Genomic DNA, 17,687 nt, shown 5'->3' with positions numbered 1-17,687 from the left:
ATGTGTAGATTCAAAATCCGGATGGTGCCACCTTGACACCATTGGGGAAATTATACTACATGTATTCGACCCGCTGAATCCAGTGAGGTTGGGGACGATCTTGGCGTTTCGTTCGGTCATGACATTCACATATGAATTCGGCGAACCCGAAAGCCTGCATGTTTTACGTATTACACTAACATCGTTATGTCTGGCCAAATATGGTCGCCATTTTGAATATGTATTCAAAGTGGAATACCTTTTGGTCGGTACATGTTTTTATCTTTATATCTGAAGTATCTAACTCCAAAAACATATATTTCAATATATTACACAACTTTTTAAGGAACATTATCAGTTTCCCGACAAAATAAGCCCCCAGTTTGAATTTAGTCCCCTATAGCAGAATTAGTTGCCCCTTTCAGGTGGAATACCCAAGCTCATTGGATTCAGCGGGTAGAACTCTTATAGAAAACACCTTCAAACCGCGGTCCAAGAATCTATCACCAATTTTACCCAACTAAATAACCAGAAAATGCCCTCGTGTCGGCCATCTTGAATATTTAAATCCCCCGCCACGGGTGCCAGGGTGGCAACATCCTGATTCTGAATCTACACATATTAAAGTTATGTAATCCACCGAAAAACTATATTTCAATATATTACAAACCTTTTTAGAGAACTTTATAAGTTTCCCGCCAAAATGAGTCGTCATTTTGCATTTGGGTCCCTACAGAAATTAGCCGTCACTGTTAGGAGGAATACCCAAGCTCATTGGATTCAGCGGGTCGAATTTTTACCGAAACCACCTTCAAACCGAGGTCCGAGAGAATCTAATTTTATCCCAATAAATAACCAGAAAATGTTTCATGGCGGTAATCTTGAATACTGGAGACATAATCCATCAAAAAACATTAGGTGGACTATATTTCCAGGTTTGTCAACCTGCCGCCAGTTTAATTTGTCTATATTATGCCGGGGTTGGGTTAAGCTAGTGTGGGGTCTGTAGCATATGTTATAAAGAGGCCCTAAATTACCGCACACCCATTACAATAATAACCCCAACTGACGGTGATGGATCCTTGAAAATGCAGAACCATGTTATTTTTAATATTAGTTTTCTCCAAGTCCTTGGACCATAAATTAGAGATGTAGGTGATAAGTTTTGGGATCGGTACCCTATCAATAGCAAATTACTGGTTGCACCACATTGCCTTGGAAAGGATGATCCGGGGTGTGGGTCTGATTTAGATAGCAGATGTATGTTTGTGAAGAAACAGAAGTAGCCTGGACCCTGGTGAAATCTGCCATTGAATCAAGGTGTGTAGGATGGACTGCCCATAAAGACATAGCAACCCAGTCAAGCCTCTTCAATAATTGATTTCAAGACTTCTTTTCATACCACAATACTATATACCGAAAAACTACCGTAAAAACACAATGTTATACTGAATACCGGAAAACACACTAAATACCCCAAACGCCCTAAATACCGGAAAACACCCTAAATAGGTAACCCGGAGCCTGGTCCTCTGTGTGGGGGGGGGGGGGGAGGGTAGGGTTAGGGTTAGATTTTTCCGGTATTAAGTATAACATGGTCTTTTCTGGTAGTTTTCTGGTGTTTTTCCGGTATATAGTATAGCCCTTTTCTTATCTAATATTTTTTTTTCTTGTCACTCTTGCAATGTAAGACAGAGATAGGGGTTTAATAATTCGTTTGCACCTAGGGGTCTTCAGCAGTGAGGAGAAAATCACTCAGCCACCTAATGAAACCTGCATGTACAAATAAACAACTATACAGTATATTTTAAATTATATTTATATTTTACAAAATTCTTACAATAAAATATTTAAATAAAATAATGAATGTCTTATGTACATGTAATAATATAGATATAAAAGTATAAAATCTTTATTTTGCCAATTTATTTGTTACAAGTAATGCTGTGATTTTTTACTATCAATAAATACGTTTCTTTACATAAATCAATAGTACATGTATTTCACTTTCTGTGACTTAAAAAAAACCCAGAGGGGGATGGGGTCACATAATTTGTTCAATATTAAAGTAAAGGGAGAGTTTGGGGATATAGGCTTTGAACAAAACGGTTTTCAACTGAAATAACTCCAGCATTATTTCAGATAAGCCCAAATATAAATTATAACAGCCCAAAGTGTGTCCCTCTATAATACACCACTGGAACTGTTAAAGGGGAATTATTCAAGAACTAAATCTGCCTATTGCAGTTCTTTTTTTAGGCCTTAAATGTCATATAAATTATTAATTAGACATTTATTAACTTGCCAAGATCATAATCAACTCTTGATGCCATCGGATTTGTGGTTAATGATTTTTAAAAATGGATAATCGAACTTTGTTTATTATCATAACAGTAGCAATGAAGATCGTGACTGCACTATTCTGCAATCGACAATAACTCCGCTCAGAATGGAGAAATTTTACTGACATTTTCAACATATTCCCTTTTTATTACCTATTTTTTAACTATTATAGCGAGAACTGTCAGTTCTTTATCTAAATCTTAGATAATATATGTTTAACAGTCTGGAAGATGATCATTAACCCTTTAGCATTTAAAGGTGCATGCAAAATGGTCCTTTAATACAGAAAGCTATTCACACATATCGGGCAGTTTGACCTAGTCTAAGGAACAGTAGATTCAGACTGTTTCACTCTGTCCAAGGATGTACCAGTATTAATATATCACTTTTCTCTAAATTTCTTCAAGGAACTGAGGTAGTCAATACTTACATGTACCCACCAAGTGCTAACGGCTTAATAACCTAGCAATAAACTTGACTAAGAAAACTAGATATCAGTCAGCTTAGATAACAAAGAAGAAACATTTCACATTAATTTTACCCATAAAAATACTTTTGAGGGTGTAAAAAATGATATACTAAAATGATGATGAATTTATTTTTTCTAAGTTTTTAAACGATGTGATCTTATAGTCAAGCAGTTCGTTCCTGTAAAATATTTATTTTATTTTATAAAGACTGTCTTGATTGTCTTAATTCTGCAGCACGTCTTTCTTCCCGCCATTTTTGGATTAAAATCATCATTTGATCACTGATTTCCTGCTGCTTTTCATAGGGCATGGAATCAAATTCTCCTGGTTGTAATCTATGACCCATAACTTGTGCCTGAATAATATAAGAGTGTGTTTCATATTATGTCATGTTATGTTAAAGAAATAAATGGATGTAAAGGGATATAACCAATAAAATGTCAAAAGATGGGCTTGTCTACGATATCACCCCCTGGTGGAAGTGGACCTAAAACTCCAGGAACAAACGAACAAACAAGATAGGTTACATTTATAAACTACTCTGGAACAGAGAGAGGAAGAGAGAGAGAGAGAGAAATGGGGTCACGTACAACAGGGAATCAAAACCACGCCAGTTGACTCAATGACAGACCTGATGATACAGCGCGCACGTGCTAATCATTCGGCCATCCAACCCCCCAGCTCTAGAACAAATCCAATACTTAAACCTAGAACATGTCTGACAATGAATATTTTTTAATATAAAGAATACAAACAATAAATGTTAATAAAGTACACCCGATGACAAAATTTACCTGTATAAAGCTATAGATACAGATAAAGTATCTGTCACATAGAAAATATGACAAAGACAATATGCTATAGAATTAAATATTTGTCAAGAACATTTTACACATAAAATTGTCTGACTGTATTTAGATGAACATACCTCAGCTCTCTTTATATCATCTATATTTTGATCTACAAATTTTTCTGTTTCCCTTTCTAATGTCTCCCTATCTTTACCTTCACCATGAGCAACTAAAATATATATCAAATTATTAATTAGATACTACCAGTACAGAAATATTATCATTGAGAGTATTTAGCAATTGACTTGAGAGGCAATCTAGCAATATAATACAAGAATACATGGTATGGATACAATCACTTTGTTTACTACACTGTATTGTTTCAAATAGATTTCAAAAGTCCCTTTTATGCAAATACCTAATGTACGTGTGATAGATGTCATATATATAACACCCCAAATCAATATATTATTCAATAACTTGTAAATCAATATATTCGTTAATTTGTCTGCGATATCAATTCGGTGGAAGCGGATGTTAAATAAAGCTATTTCACACACACACACACGTGGTTATTATACAATAATCAAAAACTAAAAAGTAGAAATCTCATGAGACGCATGAAATTACAAGAGATGTAAACGTGACAATTATCACGTTAACTTATAAATCAATATATCCGTTAATTTTTCTGCGATATCACTTCGGTGGAAGCGGACATTAAATAAAGCTATTTTACACAAACACCCACACGTGGTTATAATACAATAATCAAAAACTAAAGTAAAAATCTCGCGAGACGTGTGAAACTACAAGAGATGTAATAGTGACAATTATCACGACGGAGGAAAGATTCTATTTTGATGGCATATTCTCGGGTTTATAATAATATTTTGATGTGGTTTATGTTTAAAAAATGAAATAAACAAGCTGAGAAATGACGACAAATATTTCGATTGGATAATAGTGTACATGTAAGTAGTTAATTGTTTTACAGATAGCGCGTGCGAGTGCTATTATTTAGCAGATGATATCACTGACTCGATATGGTGGAGCGACGCTCACTGCCAAAACAATTTCGGGATACGAATTTGAATATTTTGTTGACACGTGACTTTTAATTGTGGTCTGAAACCGCCTGATTAAATAATGATAAGAGTTATGCTCCTTTATTTTCTGTAAAAATGTCCGACAAGAAAAAATTTAGAAATCCCATCACTGGTTTGTACATTAGGTTTTTTTGCTTGAAAACTACTTTTGGAATCTTTTCGAAACACTCTACTGGTTTAATATACATTTTATATTCTACTGGTGTAATATACCTTCTACTGGTATAATATACATTCTACTGGTGTAATATACAATATACATTCTACTGGTGTAATATACATTCTACTGGTATAATATACATTCTACTGGTGTAATATACATTCTACTGGTGTAATATACATTCTACTCTGGTGTAATATACATTCTACTGATATAATATACATTCTACTGATATAATATACATTCTACTGATATAATATACATTCTACTGGTATAATATACATTCTACTGGTATAATATACATTCTACTGGTATAATATACATTCTACTGGTATAATATACATTCTACTGGTATAATATACATTCTACAGGTATAATATACATTCTACTGGTATAATATACATTCTACTGGTATAATATACATTCTACCATTCTACTGGTGTAATATACCTTCTACTGGTATAATTTACATTCTACTCTGGTGTAATATACATTCTACTGGTATAATATACATTCTACTGGTATAATATACATTCTACTGGTATAAAATACATTCTACTGGTGTAATATACATTCTACTGGTATAATATACCCTCTACTGGTATAATATACATTCTATTGGTGTAATATACATTCTACTGGTATAATGTACATTCTACAGGTGTAATATACATTCTACTTGTGTAATATACACTCTACTCCTGTAATATATACTGGTGTTTTATACATTATAATATAGAATATACATCATTATTAAATTCAAGGTAATTGTATAAACAATAAAACTTACTGTTATCTAATGTTTTTCGAACTTTGCTCAAAAAGTGTAACACTACATTTTCTGTCTGTTGTTGTGGTGTGTGTGTTCTAGAAGGTGTTCTACCAGGTGATTCTAATATTGGGGGCAGACCGTTTGTTCCTGAATAATGTGAGGCTGGTGTCGGTGGTGGTGGTAACAAAACACGACTGTTTATAAACAGAAAGAAGAACTACTCATTGATCATTATGAGATAATTTACAGAGTTTTTCATAAAGAAATGCAATCCAAGTATTCAGGAAAATTATTCAGTTTTATAGCCTGCTCTATTTGACCATAGGTGGTCTAATTTGATAATAGGAGGTCTAACTTGACAGATACCAATTGAAAAATCATAAAATTACATACAGGTATTAAAGATACATTATGCAAGATTTAGATAAATAGCTAGATATTCTTGCTATAATAATTCGAAAATACATGATGTAGATAATGTAAAATGAATAATTTAACATTTCATTCAAATTACCTATTGCGAGGTATAGTATGACAAGATGTCTGCAATAATTTCAACCTCCGTACTGGTTGTTTGAAGCTAAGTCTCGCTCTTCCATTTTTAAATTAAATCAAAATATGGCTGAACAGTTCTAATCTATTTAATATTGAAGAAATCCGATGCCATCGAGAGTTGATTATGGCCTGGATCAGTTAATTAATGTCTAATAAATAATTTAGAAAACATTTCAGGCCTAAGGAGACCTGCAATAGGCAGATTTAGCTCTTGCATAGTATGTTTAATTGTTTTAAGATCATACTTTCACTTGTGCTTTGATAAATAATCATTACAATTTATGTAAAGAATATAAGAAACGGTCCTGTGATGTTTATAAAGTTTTGGAAAAAAGCTCTTTAAATTGTTTTTTTTAAATTTAAAGCACAACAACTTAGATTGTTCACATATATTTCAAAAGTCAAAAATATGCACTATATTATTTTAAAGAATGTAATTAAGCAGATCCACATGTAAAATATCTTCATAAAGAACCAAAATATTTCTAATAACAGTATCTAAAACTTTTGGAATTTACATTTTGTGATATAATTACGTTGCATTCCCGTCTGAACAAAATATAATGGTAATAAATAATAATATTGATAATTTTTATTGTGATAATTCCATTCACAAATTTCATGCTGAAAGCACCATGGTGTGATTCCCTGTACTCCTTTTAGAATTACAATTATTAAAGGATCTTTTCAATATCTGACCACTTGGCACATAGCCATCACAAACCAACGGGTGTTACCGCCTCCATGTTTTTGGCACACTTTTCAAAATGATAGTAAATTAACAAATCTCACCTCATGTATGACATGTTACTATTGACTGAAGGAGTTGGGGATTTCTACAAAAATAAGAAATATAATATGCTATATTCAAAGAGAGAGAAAGAAATAAGATCTATGCTATATTCAAATATTGACATAAATTTTACTCTCTCTGCACATGCATCATCGTTTGATCCAGCAGCTACAAAAACATACTGGTCTGACCATCCTCTGCTACTCTTTTAAGGGTGTATTGCTGTTCCTCCTCCAGTTTCTCATTGTTAATAAAATTGATTCATGCAATATACTATATAAGTTAGAGGGTCTCTTACTGTTGGTTTCGATGTTCGTTTCAATATGTCAACTTCTCGTTTCAGTTGTTCAATCTCGTCTTGAGCTTTTCGTTCATTGTCTTCTCTTAATCTTCGTTCCTGAATGATTAAAATATGATAAAAGGATATAAAAATGGTGACTCCCCATAGATCTTTGCAATTATTGCATTCCATTTTCTATGAAACACAAGCCTTGCTATATTGAAATATATTTTCTGACTCACATTTACAATTGGATAACAAAGTTTTCAACGGCATAACAAATGAAAACAAGATTAACCAGTCTAGTTCAAATGAATGAATGGTTAAAATATATCACCAGGGCTGTCGGTTATTTTTCACAGATGATTAGCAAATTTAGAAATTGATAAGCAGTTTTTCGGTTTCAACATAAAATACCTAAATAACAAGATTACTTTAATTTATAACAAATGATTAGATTTCATTCTTAAGATTTTAGCACTGCTACAGGTAGCTGTGAACATTTCTGAATGTAGACTTTCGGTTATGTCTGAAGCCAATTCTTGGCAGTGGCTTCCGAAGTCCCACTCATTTTAATTCTTATTTCTTCGACAAAAAACAATTTTGTCTGCTTTTTATCGTGTGTTACTATTTTATTTCAATCGGACGCGCACATTTTTTTTACGAATAATCTTGATTAACTAGACGCATGCAATATAAACAATAATATTTTACGGGAATTCTTACTTTGATTTCTCATTTTACAAAACATTTACACATATTTATTTTTCATATTTTATTGACAATACGTGGGGGATACACTGACTGAATTTATTTTGTTCAAATTGAATACGGATATAATTACTCGAAATTGTCATGTCTTGCAACATGAGTGATACTACTTGATTCCCTATTTCCTGTTTAATAGTCCCAATTTATAGAGTTATGTCCCTGTATAATATAGTATAATGAATTGAGTCTGGGTAGTTCGAGAAGAAAATGTCACACAGAGAATTCAGTTTTGCTTATAAAATTTATTTGATATTTTATACACGTTGAAAGTGTTGAGAAATGTGGATAAATCTTTGTGTCGATATCCAAAATGACTGGCATATTAATGATTCGCAGTTACTGCGAATCAAAAACATTAAGATTTTAATTTTTGATTAGCAACGGACACAATATGTATCGCAAATTGCGCTGCGATACTGGTTGTCGGCAGCCCTGTATATTACTGACATTTTGGTTGACCGTGACCAGCAGGTGTATTAATTAAATACAAAAACAATGGCTTAGTGTGGAAGTGGAGAGTGGGATAAATAAAACATTATGGGTTATATGATCCATACCTGATATAGTTGTTCCTCTAATAGTAATCTTTCTTGTTCAACTCGGAATCTTTCAGCCGCTGCAGCTCTGGTATATTCTTCTTCTTCTTCTCTAGTAAATAATAAATTTGATTCAAGAAACATTAAAAGAATAAAAAAACCTATTTAGAATCAAGGACCATATCTTGTTAGCATATATGACCACACTTTGAGAGGAAGTATAGTGTATTTCTCCCTGCTATCACTCCATCCTTCTATATACAATCCGTGTTTCTGATTTTCTTTCAAACTTGCTGGGATTGTTCTGAGGTAACCAATCAGGGTTTTTCGATCTGTCATCAGAACCTTGTGATTTTATAGCGATCTAGGACCGGAGCTTTGAAAATGTTTACGGAATAAAGAATTGGTAGAAAACCTAGAATTTAAATTGCTTTATGTTTCCACTCAGCCAAAAATAAAACTTATTATTTACAAATTATGACTTAAATTTAATAATTCTAAATTCAAACACCAACCTTCTTTCTCTTTCTTCTAAATCATTTCTATAATCTGTAGCTTCTTTCTGTTGCTGTAGTAACCTGAAACATTAAACAACAATATAATTTGTAGCTTTCTGTTGCTGTAGTAACCTGAAAATGTAAGCTAAAATATAATTTGTAGTCTTTTTCTGTTGCTGTAGTAACCTGAAACAGTAAACAACAATATAATCTGTAGCTTCTTTCTGTTACTTTAGTAACCTGAAAATGTAAGCTAAAATATAATCTGTAGTCTCTTTCTGTTGCAGTAGTAACCTGATAATGTTAGCTACAATATAATCTGTAGTTTCTTTCTGTTGCTGTAGCAACCTGAAAATGTTAGCTACAATATAATGAATCTAAGAAACGATAAATACTTGAAGTGTATGTTTTGACTCCTCAAAGAAAAGTTAATTTTTGAATAACGAGTTCTAACCTTTCTCTCTCTGCCTCTCTCTCCTCTCGTGCTTTCCGTCTGTCTTGTGGTTTAGTGTATGGTGGTATGACATCATTATACCAGTGGCGCCATGGTGGATGGGCAGCTGAGAATGAAAATTTGCAATCAATTTAATTAAATGATTATTTTAAAAAAAAAAAATTGATGAATATCTTCAATAAATACAGTGCACATATGACATCAATATGCATCTGATCTGATGTCATCAAGTGACACCATATTGCTTGGCAAAAGAAAACTTTTATAGATATTATGGTAATAAAAGGAGGTTTCTAAAAATGCTACTTTTTTTCTTTTTTTTTTTTGCTACACAGATGGGTTAATAGAGGTTGATAAATTTAGCTATATAATATAGTCACATTTTAATTCTCTTTTTAACAATCTGTTTTATAACAGACAAGGAAACCGGCTTGTTGTTAAAAACTCAAGCAATCTCTGGTGTACTGAAAGAGTGGGGGTCTAGTCAGATCCACTGAGTGCAGATGTCAGCTAATGAAGTGCCCTAGGATCTGGAAACATTCAAGGGGCCTGTGGTAAGGTCCCATAAAATAAATTATGTGTGCCCTAGCCAGTCCAACTCAGCGGATATATCAGCCAGCGCAAGTGCCCTAGAATCAGAAAACATTCAAGCAGCCTGTGGTAAGGGCCCAAAAAATCAATTAATCTAATTAATAAAATGCTTTGTTTTCCCTTCTATCACGCAAAGGACTGATGGAGGAACTTCATTACAATTGTTTTAAAGGCATAGAATGAATATTGAATGTTCTATGTAAATTGTAAAACATACCTTGAGTAGGATCTAAAACAGGCATAGCAGCTTTCTGATCTTTAGTTAACATAGCATATAATTCTCTATAATGATGTCGTTTTACCTGTTCAGAAAATAATAATACTAACATTTCACAAAATAGCGATAAATAATATGAAAATGAGATAGGGATATTGATCGAAACAGTTTAAATTAAACCTAATTCTGACATTTCATTCTTTAAAACCACTGAACAATTATCCCTGTCAAAATCTTTTTAATGCAGGGTTTGTTATATATGTTTTTTCAGGGTGTGATTTGAAAGGAAAAATAAGGTTCAGTGGTTACGACTAGCTGGCCCAATCAGGACAAAATGTCCAGTGTGCTATATATTAACTAGAAACTGGTATAGTAGAAGAAAATATTATTACCTCATATTGAAACTGTGGGATGGTTAATTTAGGTGATTCTTGTGTTATAATACTATCTAATTCTGAAGGCTGAAATTACAAAATAAAATATAGTTTGCTAGGCAAGGTACACATAGGCCTACAATAGCATTTCCGCCATTCACTATGTAAATAAGACTCTTTATATCAAGATTATCTTTTGACCAATATTTACTATTCAAGAACTGAATAGAGTGAGTATGAGTACGGTAATATACATTTATCAATCAGGGGCATTAACTCTGGAACTACTTTTGCGAGAAATGATCAAAATCGAAATAAACGATCTTTAACAAGATTTCATATAAAATCAGTTAATACATTAAGTGTTTAGGTTGAGTGTTGGAACAAAAACATATATGACTATAATAACATGTGGACATATAAAAACCAAACCCACCATCATGAATGTCATCGCAAAAATAATTATCATTTTGTTTTGTAATCAACTGCTCTATATAGATGTCTCCCATAATTCATTGCACACCTTGCTTAAAGCTCAACAATTTCATTGAGTAAATCATTTATATCAAAGAGAACGTGGGTTAAATAGTGAAGTTTGATACACTTTAGAAAAGCTTAATCCCCGATTTAATGCCAATATGGGTTCAATTTGGATTGTAATTTGAATTTCTTTTTGGTAGAATTGATTTTAGGTGAATCCCCTACCAGTCCATAAAATGGTATAAAATAAATACCGGTATCTGATAAATATAACAAAAAGTTTAGGATTTGTTGAAATCAAGACATTCTCAAAATAACACTTCAAATAATACGCTTACGCTGTTACATTCTTTTAATTTATCTTGTAATAATCCTAGTAACGTTGCCATGGCTACAGCCAACCATTCTGTACCAAAACCAGGAACATCCATACCAATAATATACTGATCCCACACATACAATAATACGTCCATCTTTAAATAAGCTGTGTTATAAAATAAATAAAGTTAAATATATTAATATTTTTTATCAGAACAAAAATCCAGTGTGGAAAAAAAACACAAATGTGATAACGGTGCCTAATGATATAATGTCATACCAATTCAAACCATGTTGTCTGTTGTCATTTCATTTACCAGACATTACGAACACAAATGAAATGGGGTTTAAAGTCATATTTTTTTGCACCAAGTGGGCTACCAAAGACAGGCATATGCCATACAGTGTGCTATGTGGGTAATTTTGCCCAGACAGTGGTTCTAGAGCCTACTCTTATAACAAATTCCAACTGTCATGGTATATTTTACAAGCACATCAACATGTATACAGGACCTAGGTTTTTCGTCACATCTGAACGACTAGACATTTTCCTTGCCAGGACCTCCGTCCTCTATACATTACAAGGACCCCATTGGAATTGAACCTAGTTTTAATTTAAGCAAGTTTTTAAGGGTTATCCTCAAAAGGCTGATCATTCATGACATCATTACTTTTTCTATCATCAAAACTTTCTCATCTTATTATCATGTAACTTCATATGATCATCTATATTGTCATGTTTGATATGCCTCTTGCAAAAATAAATATATACTAGAATGAAATCTGAAAATTAGAAATTTTATGTATTTTTTGAACAGTGAAAAATTATAAAATTGATATTGTCTTTCACTCACCCACAAATACAGCTCTAATGACCGGTCTAATTGACATTGTTAAACCATCTAATAACACAGCTTGAGAACCTTTCTCGGTTGCTACTATCTTTTCTGAAAATAAAAATCATGAGTATTCAACGTAATTGTTTGATTAAACTGATGAGTTCAAAATGAATGAAACTAGTTGCTTCAGGAGAGCAATCTGGGACGGCTACTCGCCACTCATAGATGTCTAATTTGAATATATCAGACATCTGGAGTCTGCATCGGTTAACATTCGTGAGTTTCTTTTCCTCCCAGGTAAACATTAAAACATCTAACTACCAAGGTCCAAGGAGGAGGAGCAGAAAAACGACTATTGAAAATTTTAAATTGATTCTATAATTACATTATATTTGTTAGGAGGCCTGAGGTTGCTCTTGATGGCCTTGTACCTACCTTTATCAGGTACATATGCTCTACCAATCGTTTTTGTAACTTCTGGATAAAGTCTTTCTAATATTGTTAAAACTTTACTTGCAAATGCTGCCATTTCTTCATTATCCACCTACAAATTACAAGCAATTGTTACATGGGCAATATATCACCAAGATTTTAGTACAAATAGTTGATATATGGAAGACACTTAACTATTTTCCATCTTAATATTAAAAAAAAATATTTTTCAGTTTAAAATGATCGAATAAGGGTTTTAGTCTGTTTAAGATTCCTAACCGTCCCATTCCATTTTAAATGCATTATGTTAGAGCTAAATCTGCCTATTGCTTCAAATGTTATATAAATTATCAATTAGACATTTATTAACATGACAAGCCTATAATCAACTCGCTAGTTTGTCAGATGGTCATGATTTTTTTTAACGGATTGAGTTGCTTTATTTTATAACAGATATGATGTTTCCATTTTTAAGTTCAGAAATTTGACCTACACAATTGAAACATTGCCATTTAATCATTTAATTTAAAAATGGATAATCAAGACTTTGTACAATATCGTAAAAATGGTACTTGACAATCAAGACTATATTGTGAAACCTTCAACTAGAATAAATTCACTCCTGTACCAGTAATTTGACTGAAATTTTCAATATATTCATTTTTCATTAACCAGTTTAGAACTATTATAGCAAGAACAGCCAACTCTTTGTCTAAATCTTACATAATGTGTCTTTAAGATCAATAGAGGTTTTATTTTATGTAATATTTTTTTGTTTATTATCCTTTTGTATGTAATATCTTTTTGTTTAATATCCTTTTGTATGTAATATCTTTTTGTATGTATGTATGTGTGTATGTTTCATTTTATGTAATATCTTTTTGTATGTAATATCTTTTTGTATGTAATATATTTTTGTATGTAATATATTTTTGTTTAATATCCTTTTAAACTTGCCTGAGATCCTGAATCTGTAATAAATCCTGGTTTTGTTTCATTAAAAGTTAAAAACTCTTCAACTAACATGGCCACCACTCGACCAGGAGCAGGTTCTTGTCTAAAAGTAGTAACCAAAAATATATATATCACGTATATCAATTTTTAACCCAGATTGTCAATTTATGAACACAAAACATTTATGGGATACATTTTCTGAGTTTCAACAGTGATTCTCTTATTGTTAATGTTGTGTAAAAACATTTAAAATATAAATTTATTACCTAGAAAAGTTTGGTGCTGCCACTTCTACAAATGGAACAATCAACATAAAGTCCATATCTCGTACTCGGTTTTTCGTCCTCTGTATAGCATGATTATACGATAAAACAGCTTTCATTGCATAAAATGCACCTGCAAATCGATGATTTAAAAGAAATTAAATTTTACGGCAAAAACTTTTAACCTTTTCTTTAAATGACATCTAGAAACACGGTTAACTATTCATAACAATAGTGACCTGTATGTGTTACGAAACGTCGTTATTAAATAACTAAGATGTAGTTATATCCATATATACCTTGTGTTGTGTTTTGTTATGAATAGTTAACCTGCACCATTTTGAACAATAATGGCTGATAATATAAAATCAATGAATTAAAAAAATTAAATTTTACAACAGAAACTTTTAATACGCATCATTTTGAACAAATAAGTTTTCTGTGATATATATATATCAGAAATGGCTGACATTCTAATTTTCTGGAATCTTCTGAATATTATTCATCATATTGATATTTCTTAATTGGTTATTACAGTCAGATAAGAAGTTATCAGCTATCAGTCACAAAAATCTTGTAAAACTGATAAAAATTTGAAAACAAGAATCACTATTGTGTGAGCTTTTATTTAATGGGATATTTAATTCTACAATTTAACCAGAGGTGATTTCACACACATAGATAAATTTTTAAGTAGCTTGTTCATAATCAAAAGAAATCTGTTTGAAATTTATGACAGCTGACATGGTAATTTCTGTGAATATGTGTTCCAATTCTTTGAGAAATATAAAACATTTTACCAACTGAACCCTTTAAATCTGAAAATGTTGTTTCAGAAAGTAGAAGTTGTTCACATTTCTGTGAGATATCTACATCATAGGGAGAAATGGCACTTCTCGGGTCGCTCTTCATCAAATCAACATATCGTTTACGTACTGAAAAATAATAATGGAGGAACCTAAGAAATTTTTCTTAAATTTCCAGTAAATGAGTAAAATGGTTTGGATGGGACGAAAAGTCTAGGTACACAGATGCACATATTGGTGTGCATGTAAAAGAATCCGTAGTAGTTGGAATTCAAACTAGAATAGAAAAGCCACTATCCAGGCTAAATTCTTCCCCTCACATTGCATGTGTAACCATATAACTTTTATAAGTGAAATTTATCATATGTTAGTCTCCAAACAACCAAAGTGTTGTGTTGATGAGATGCCGCCACAAATCGAAAAACACTGACACGAGTTGATGATATTACATCAATAAGAAAAAAGCCCAACTATTGTTTTTTTTTTAAGAAATCCTATCAAAATTGTATAGCAGAAGAACAGTGAAGTTTAATAAACTCATTGATATGATTTGTTATTGAACATTTTCCAAATAATTAAGTTTACAGCACTTGATATAAGGAATGATGCCATGTGGAATGAAACATTCAGCTCCCTCGTCACTAGCTGGAATTTGCTATACTAAACGATTTTGTGTTCACTAACTAAGGCAACCTAGACATCACGAGTGACGACAGGTTACTGGGAACTGGTCTACTTACATTTTGCATTACTAAGATAGAGTCTCCAGGCTAACTGTCGGATTGTTAATGGAAGAGGTTGATTCAAACAGATGTGTAACTTTGATTTAAATTCAGGCCATTTCTTCAATAAACTGAGAGCCCCTTCTTCAGCTCCCTCTATAATAAGATCTGATTTGGTGTCGACAGGGTAATCTTCAAGAAGTTGTTTAGCTACGTCGTTGTTTAAATGTTGATCCAGAAGATTTGTGACTTTACCAGCAACATTTTTAGAAACACTACCTGTAATTAAATGGGTTTTTTTTAAGAAATGTTCTTTTTAAAAGAAATGTTTTTTTAAAGAAATGTTTTTTTTTAAAAAGAAATGTTTTTTTTAAAAGAAATGTTTTTTTTTAAAAGAAATGTTTTTTTTTAAAAGAAATGTTTTTTTTAAAAGAAATGTTTTTTTTTAAAAGAAATGGTTTTTTTTGAAAAGAAATGTTTTTTTTTTAAAAGAAATGTTTTTCTTTGAAAAAATGTTTTTTTTAAAAGAAATGTTGGGTTTTTTTTTTGAAAAGAAATGTTTCTTCAAAGAATTGTTTTTTTGCCATTTTGGTTTCAAGTATTTGCTGAAATATACCAATTTTATAAATCTTTAATCAAAAACATTAAATAAACTTATTTGTGCAATAATATATTATCTGCATGCTCCCAGTAGACTAGTACAGGGATTTTTATTTTTATATAAGGTGAGAAAAAGGTCGGTGAAGATATAAATTATGAAATTGATAAAAAAAGCATTAGGCCTATCGATTATAACCCACCTCCTTCAATCGCCTTGGTAGCTCTCTGCATAAACAATTCTTTTTCTGGTTCTGATAAATCAGTAAAATATTGAACATGACTTTCTGTTAATTGTTGTTGTATAGCATCATGTAATTCCTGGAGAAAAATACTCCATTCCTATAAAAGAACATACCAGATGTTAAAAATGTAAACAAACAATTCAGATTTTAAAAAACATTTTTGGGTATGATTTGATGATAAAAAAACCCTACAGATGCAATTTTGGCATGTTGATATACACATTTTAAAATTCAGTTTAATCAGAGAGGTTGAATAAAGGGAGAAGACGCGCCTTTAAATTTTTTATCTCATCTTCCGCCTTAACGACAGTTAAATTCCAACTGAATTAAAATCATATCTTTATTTCATTTTGTTCCAAGGTTCTGATTTTCTCTACTCTGCAGTTAATAAAGATCTAAAATATATTCAGACTGGCAATTATTCAGATGACTGATGTTGGCTGTGGTATTCAAAGGAATTTAATGACATTTGGTGTGATTGGAACAGCAATGTAATGTTTTTATGGGCTATTTTCTACAGTAAACTAAAAACAAAATACAATGAACAAACTTGTTAAGTATAACAGAGTTAAGTAAAATATTAAAATGCAGAACACACACACACACAAAAAAAGAAAAGTAAAAATGTTTTGAAAAACAACAGATTCTAATCAGATTAGTCCCATGATCCCTATTTTGGGGTCTATATAAAATGGTAAGTACTAGTAGTATCTTGAAACCAATGCAAGCCAATGTTTATCATCAAAGAGTAAGATATTCAGAATGGCAATAAAAAATATCGATTAGCGTGATATAGATCTAAATATTAATTGACTACCTTGATTCTTAGCGTGATATAAATTTAATATCTAATCTATTGTCACATATTGACTACCGGTACCTCAATTCTTCCAAGTTGGAATATGTGCTCAATTTTTAATGTCAAATTCAACCAATATTTAAAAAGTAATATGATGCACAAATGATTGCATTCATTGTTCAACTAATTTTTTTTACAAAGTTAAGTACCGGTACATAATATGTCATTTTTCATTTATTTTCATAACATGTTTAACAGGTGTATAGGCCTATAGTAATAGTGTTATATGTTATATATCGTTAATAATACCGGTAATTAATTATTAAAATTTGGACTTGTTACCCTGATCCCGATGGTCATTCATAATTCATAAATGCAGATTCATTAACTCTCTGCTGATTAAGTGCGACAAAGCCATATCAATAATCAATGTTCACCTTAGATTTTGTGATATCTTCTTTACAGTTCAGCAACCACTTCGGAAAACCTTGTGTGGCCGCCATTTGTAAACAACCTTGATTCCAAGGTATGCCATGTTTT

The 17,687-nt window shown here is 31.7% G+C and overlaps 1 protein-coding gene across 1 annotated transcript; it reads right to left on the bottom strand.

Annotated features, from left to right (window-relative positions):
* Positions 1 to 1,780: 1,780 nt before the first annotated feature.
* LOC126824417 (uncharacterized) lies at positions 1,781 to 17,659 on the bottom strand. The gene is made up of 19 exons (XM_056102051.1): positions 17,585 to 17,659; positions 16,307 to 16,445; positions 15,525 to 15,785; positions 14,779 to 14,913; positions 13,982 to 14,111; positions 13,719 to 13,818; positions 12,765 to 12,873; positions 12,345 to 12,437; positions 11,511 to 11,656; positions 10,711 to 10,779; positions 10,319 to 10,403; positions 9,511 to 9,616; positions 9,075 to 9,137; positions 8,581 to 8,671; positions 7,271 to 7,369; positions 6,972 to 7,015; positions 5,643 to 5,818; positions 3,721 to 3,812; positions 1,781 to 3,147 (listed from the first exon to the last, which is right to left on the bottom strand). Exons 1-19 carry the CDS (start codon positions 17,648 to 17,650, stop codon positions 2,992 to 2,994), a joined length of 2,160 nt encoding a protein of 719 aa, XP_055958026.1. The 5' UTR covers positions 17,651 to 17,659; the 3' UTR covers positions 1,781 to 2,991.
* Positions 17,660 to 17,687: the final 28 nt, after the last annotated feature.

The sequence above is a fragment of the Patella vulgata genome, chromosome 6 (assembly GCF_932274485.2).
Source record: "Patella vulgata chromosome 6, xgPatVulg1.2, whole genome shotgun sequence".
NCBI lineage: Eukaryota > Metazoa > Mollusca > Gastropoda > Patellidae > Patella > Patella vulgata.
The sequence above is the reverse complement of the archived record's forward strand: the minus strand, read 5'-3'. Positions and strand labels throughout refer to the sequence as shown.

Excerpts from the sequence above, each read along its gene's own strand:
- LOC126824417 (XM_056102051.1), bottom strand. The coding sequence starts at position 17,650 with ATGGCGGCCACACAAGGTTTTCCGAAGTGGTTGCTGAACTGTAAAGAA. Across the intron at positions 16,446-17,584 it reads AAGATATCACAAAATCTAAG|GAATGGAGTATTTTTCTCCA; the intron begins GTGAACATTGAT and ends GTTCTTTTATAG. Across the intron at positions 7,016-7,270 it reads AACGAACATCGAAACCAACA|AAATCCCCAACTCCTTCAGT; the intron begins GTAAGAGACCCT and ends TTATTTTTGTAG.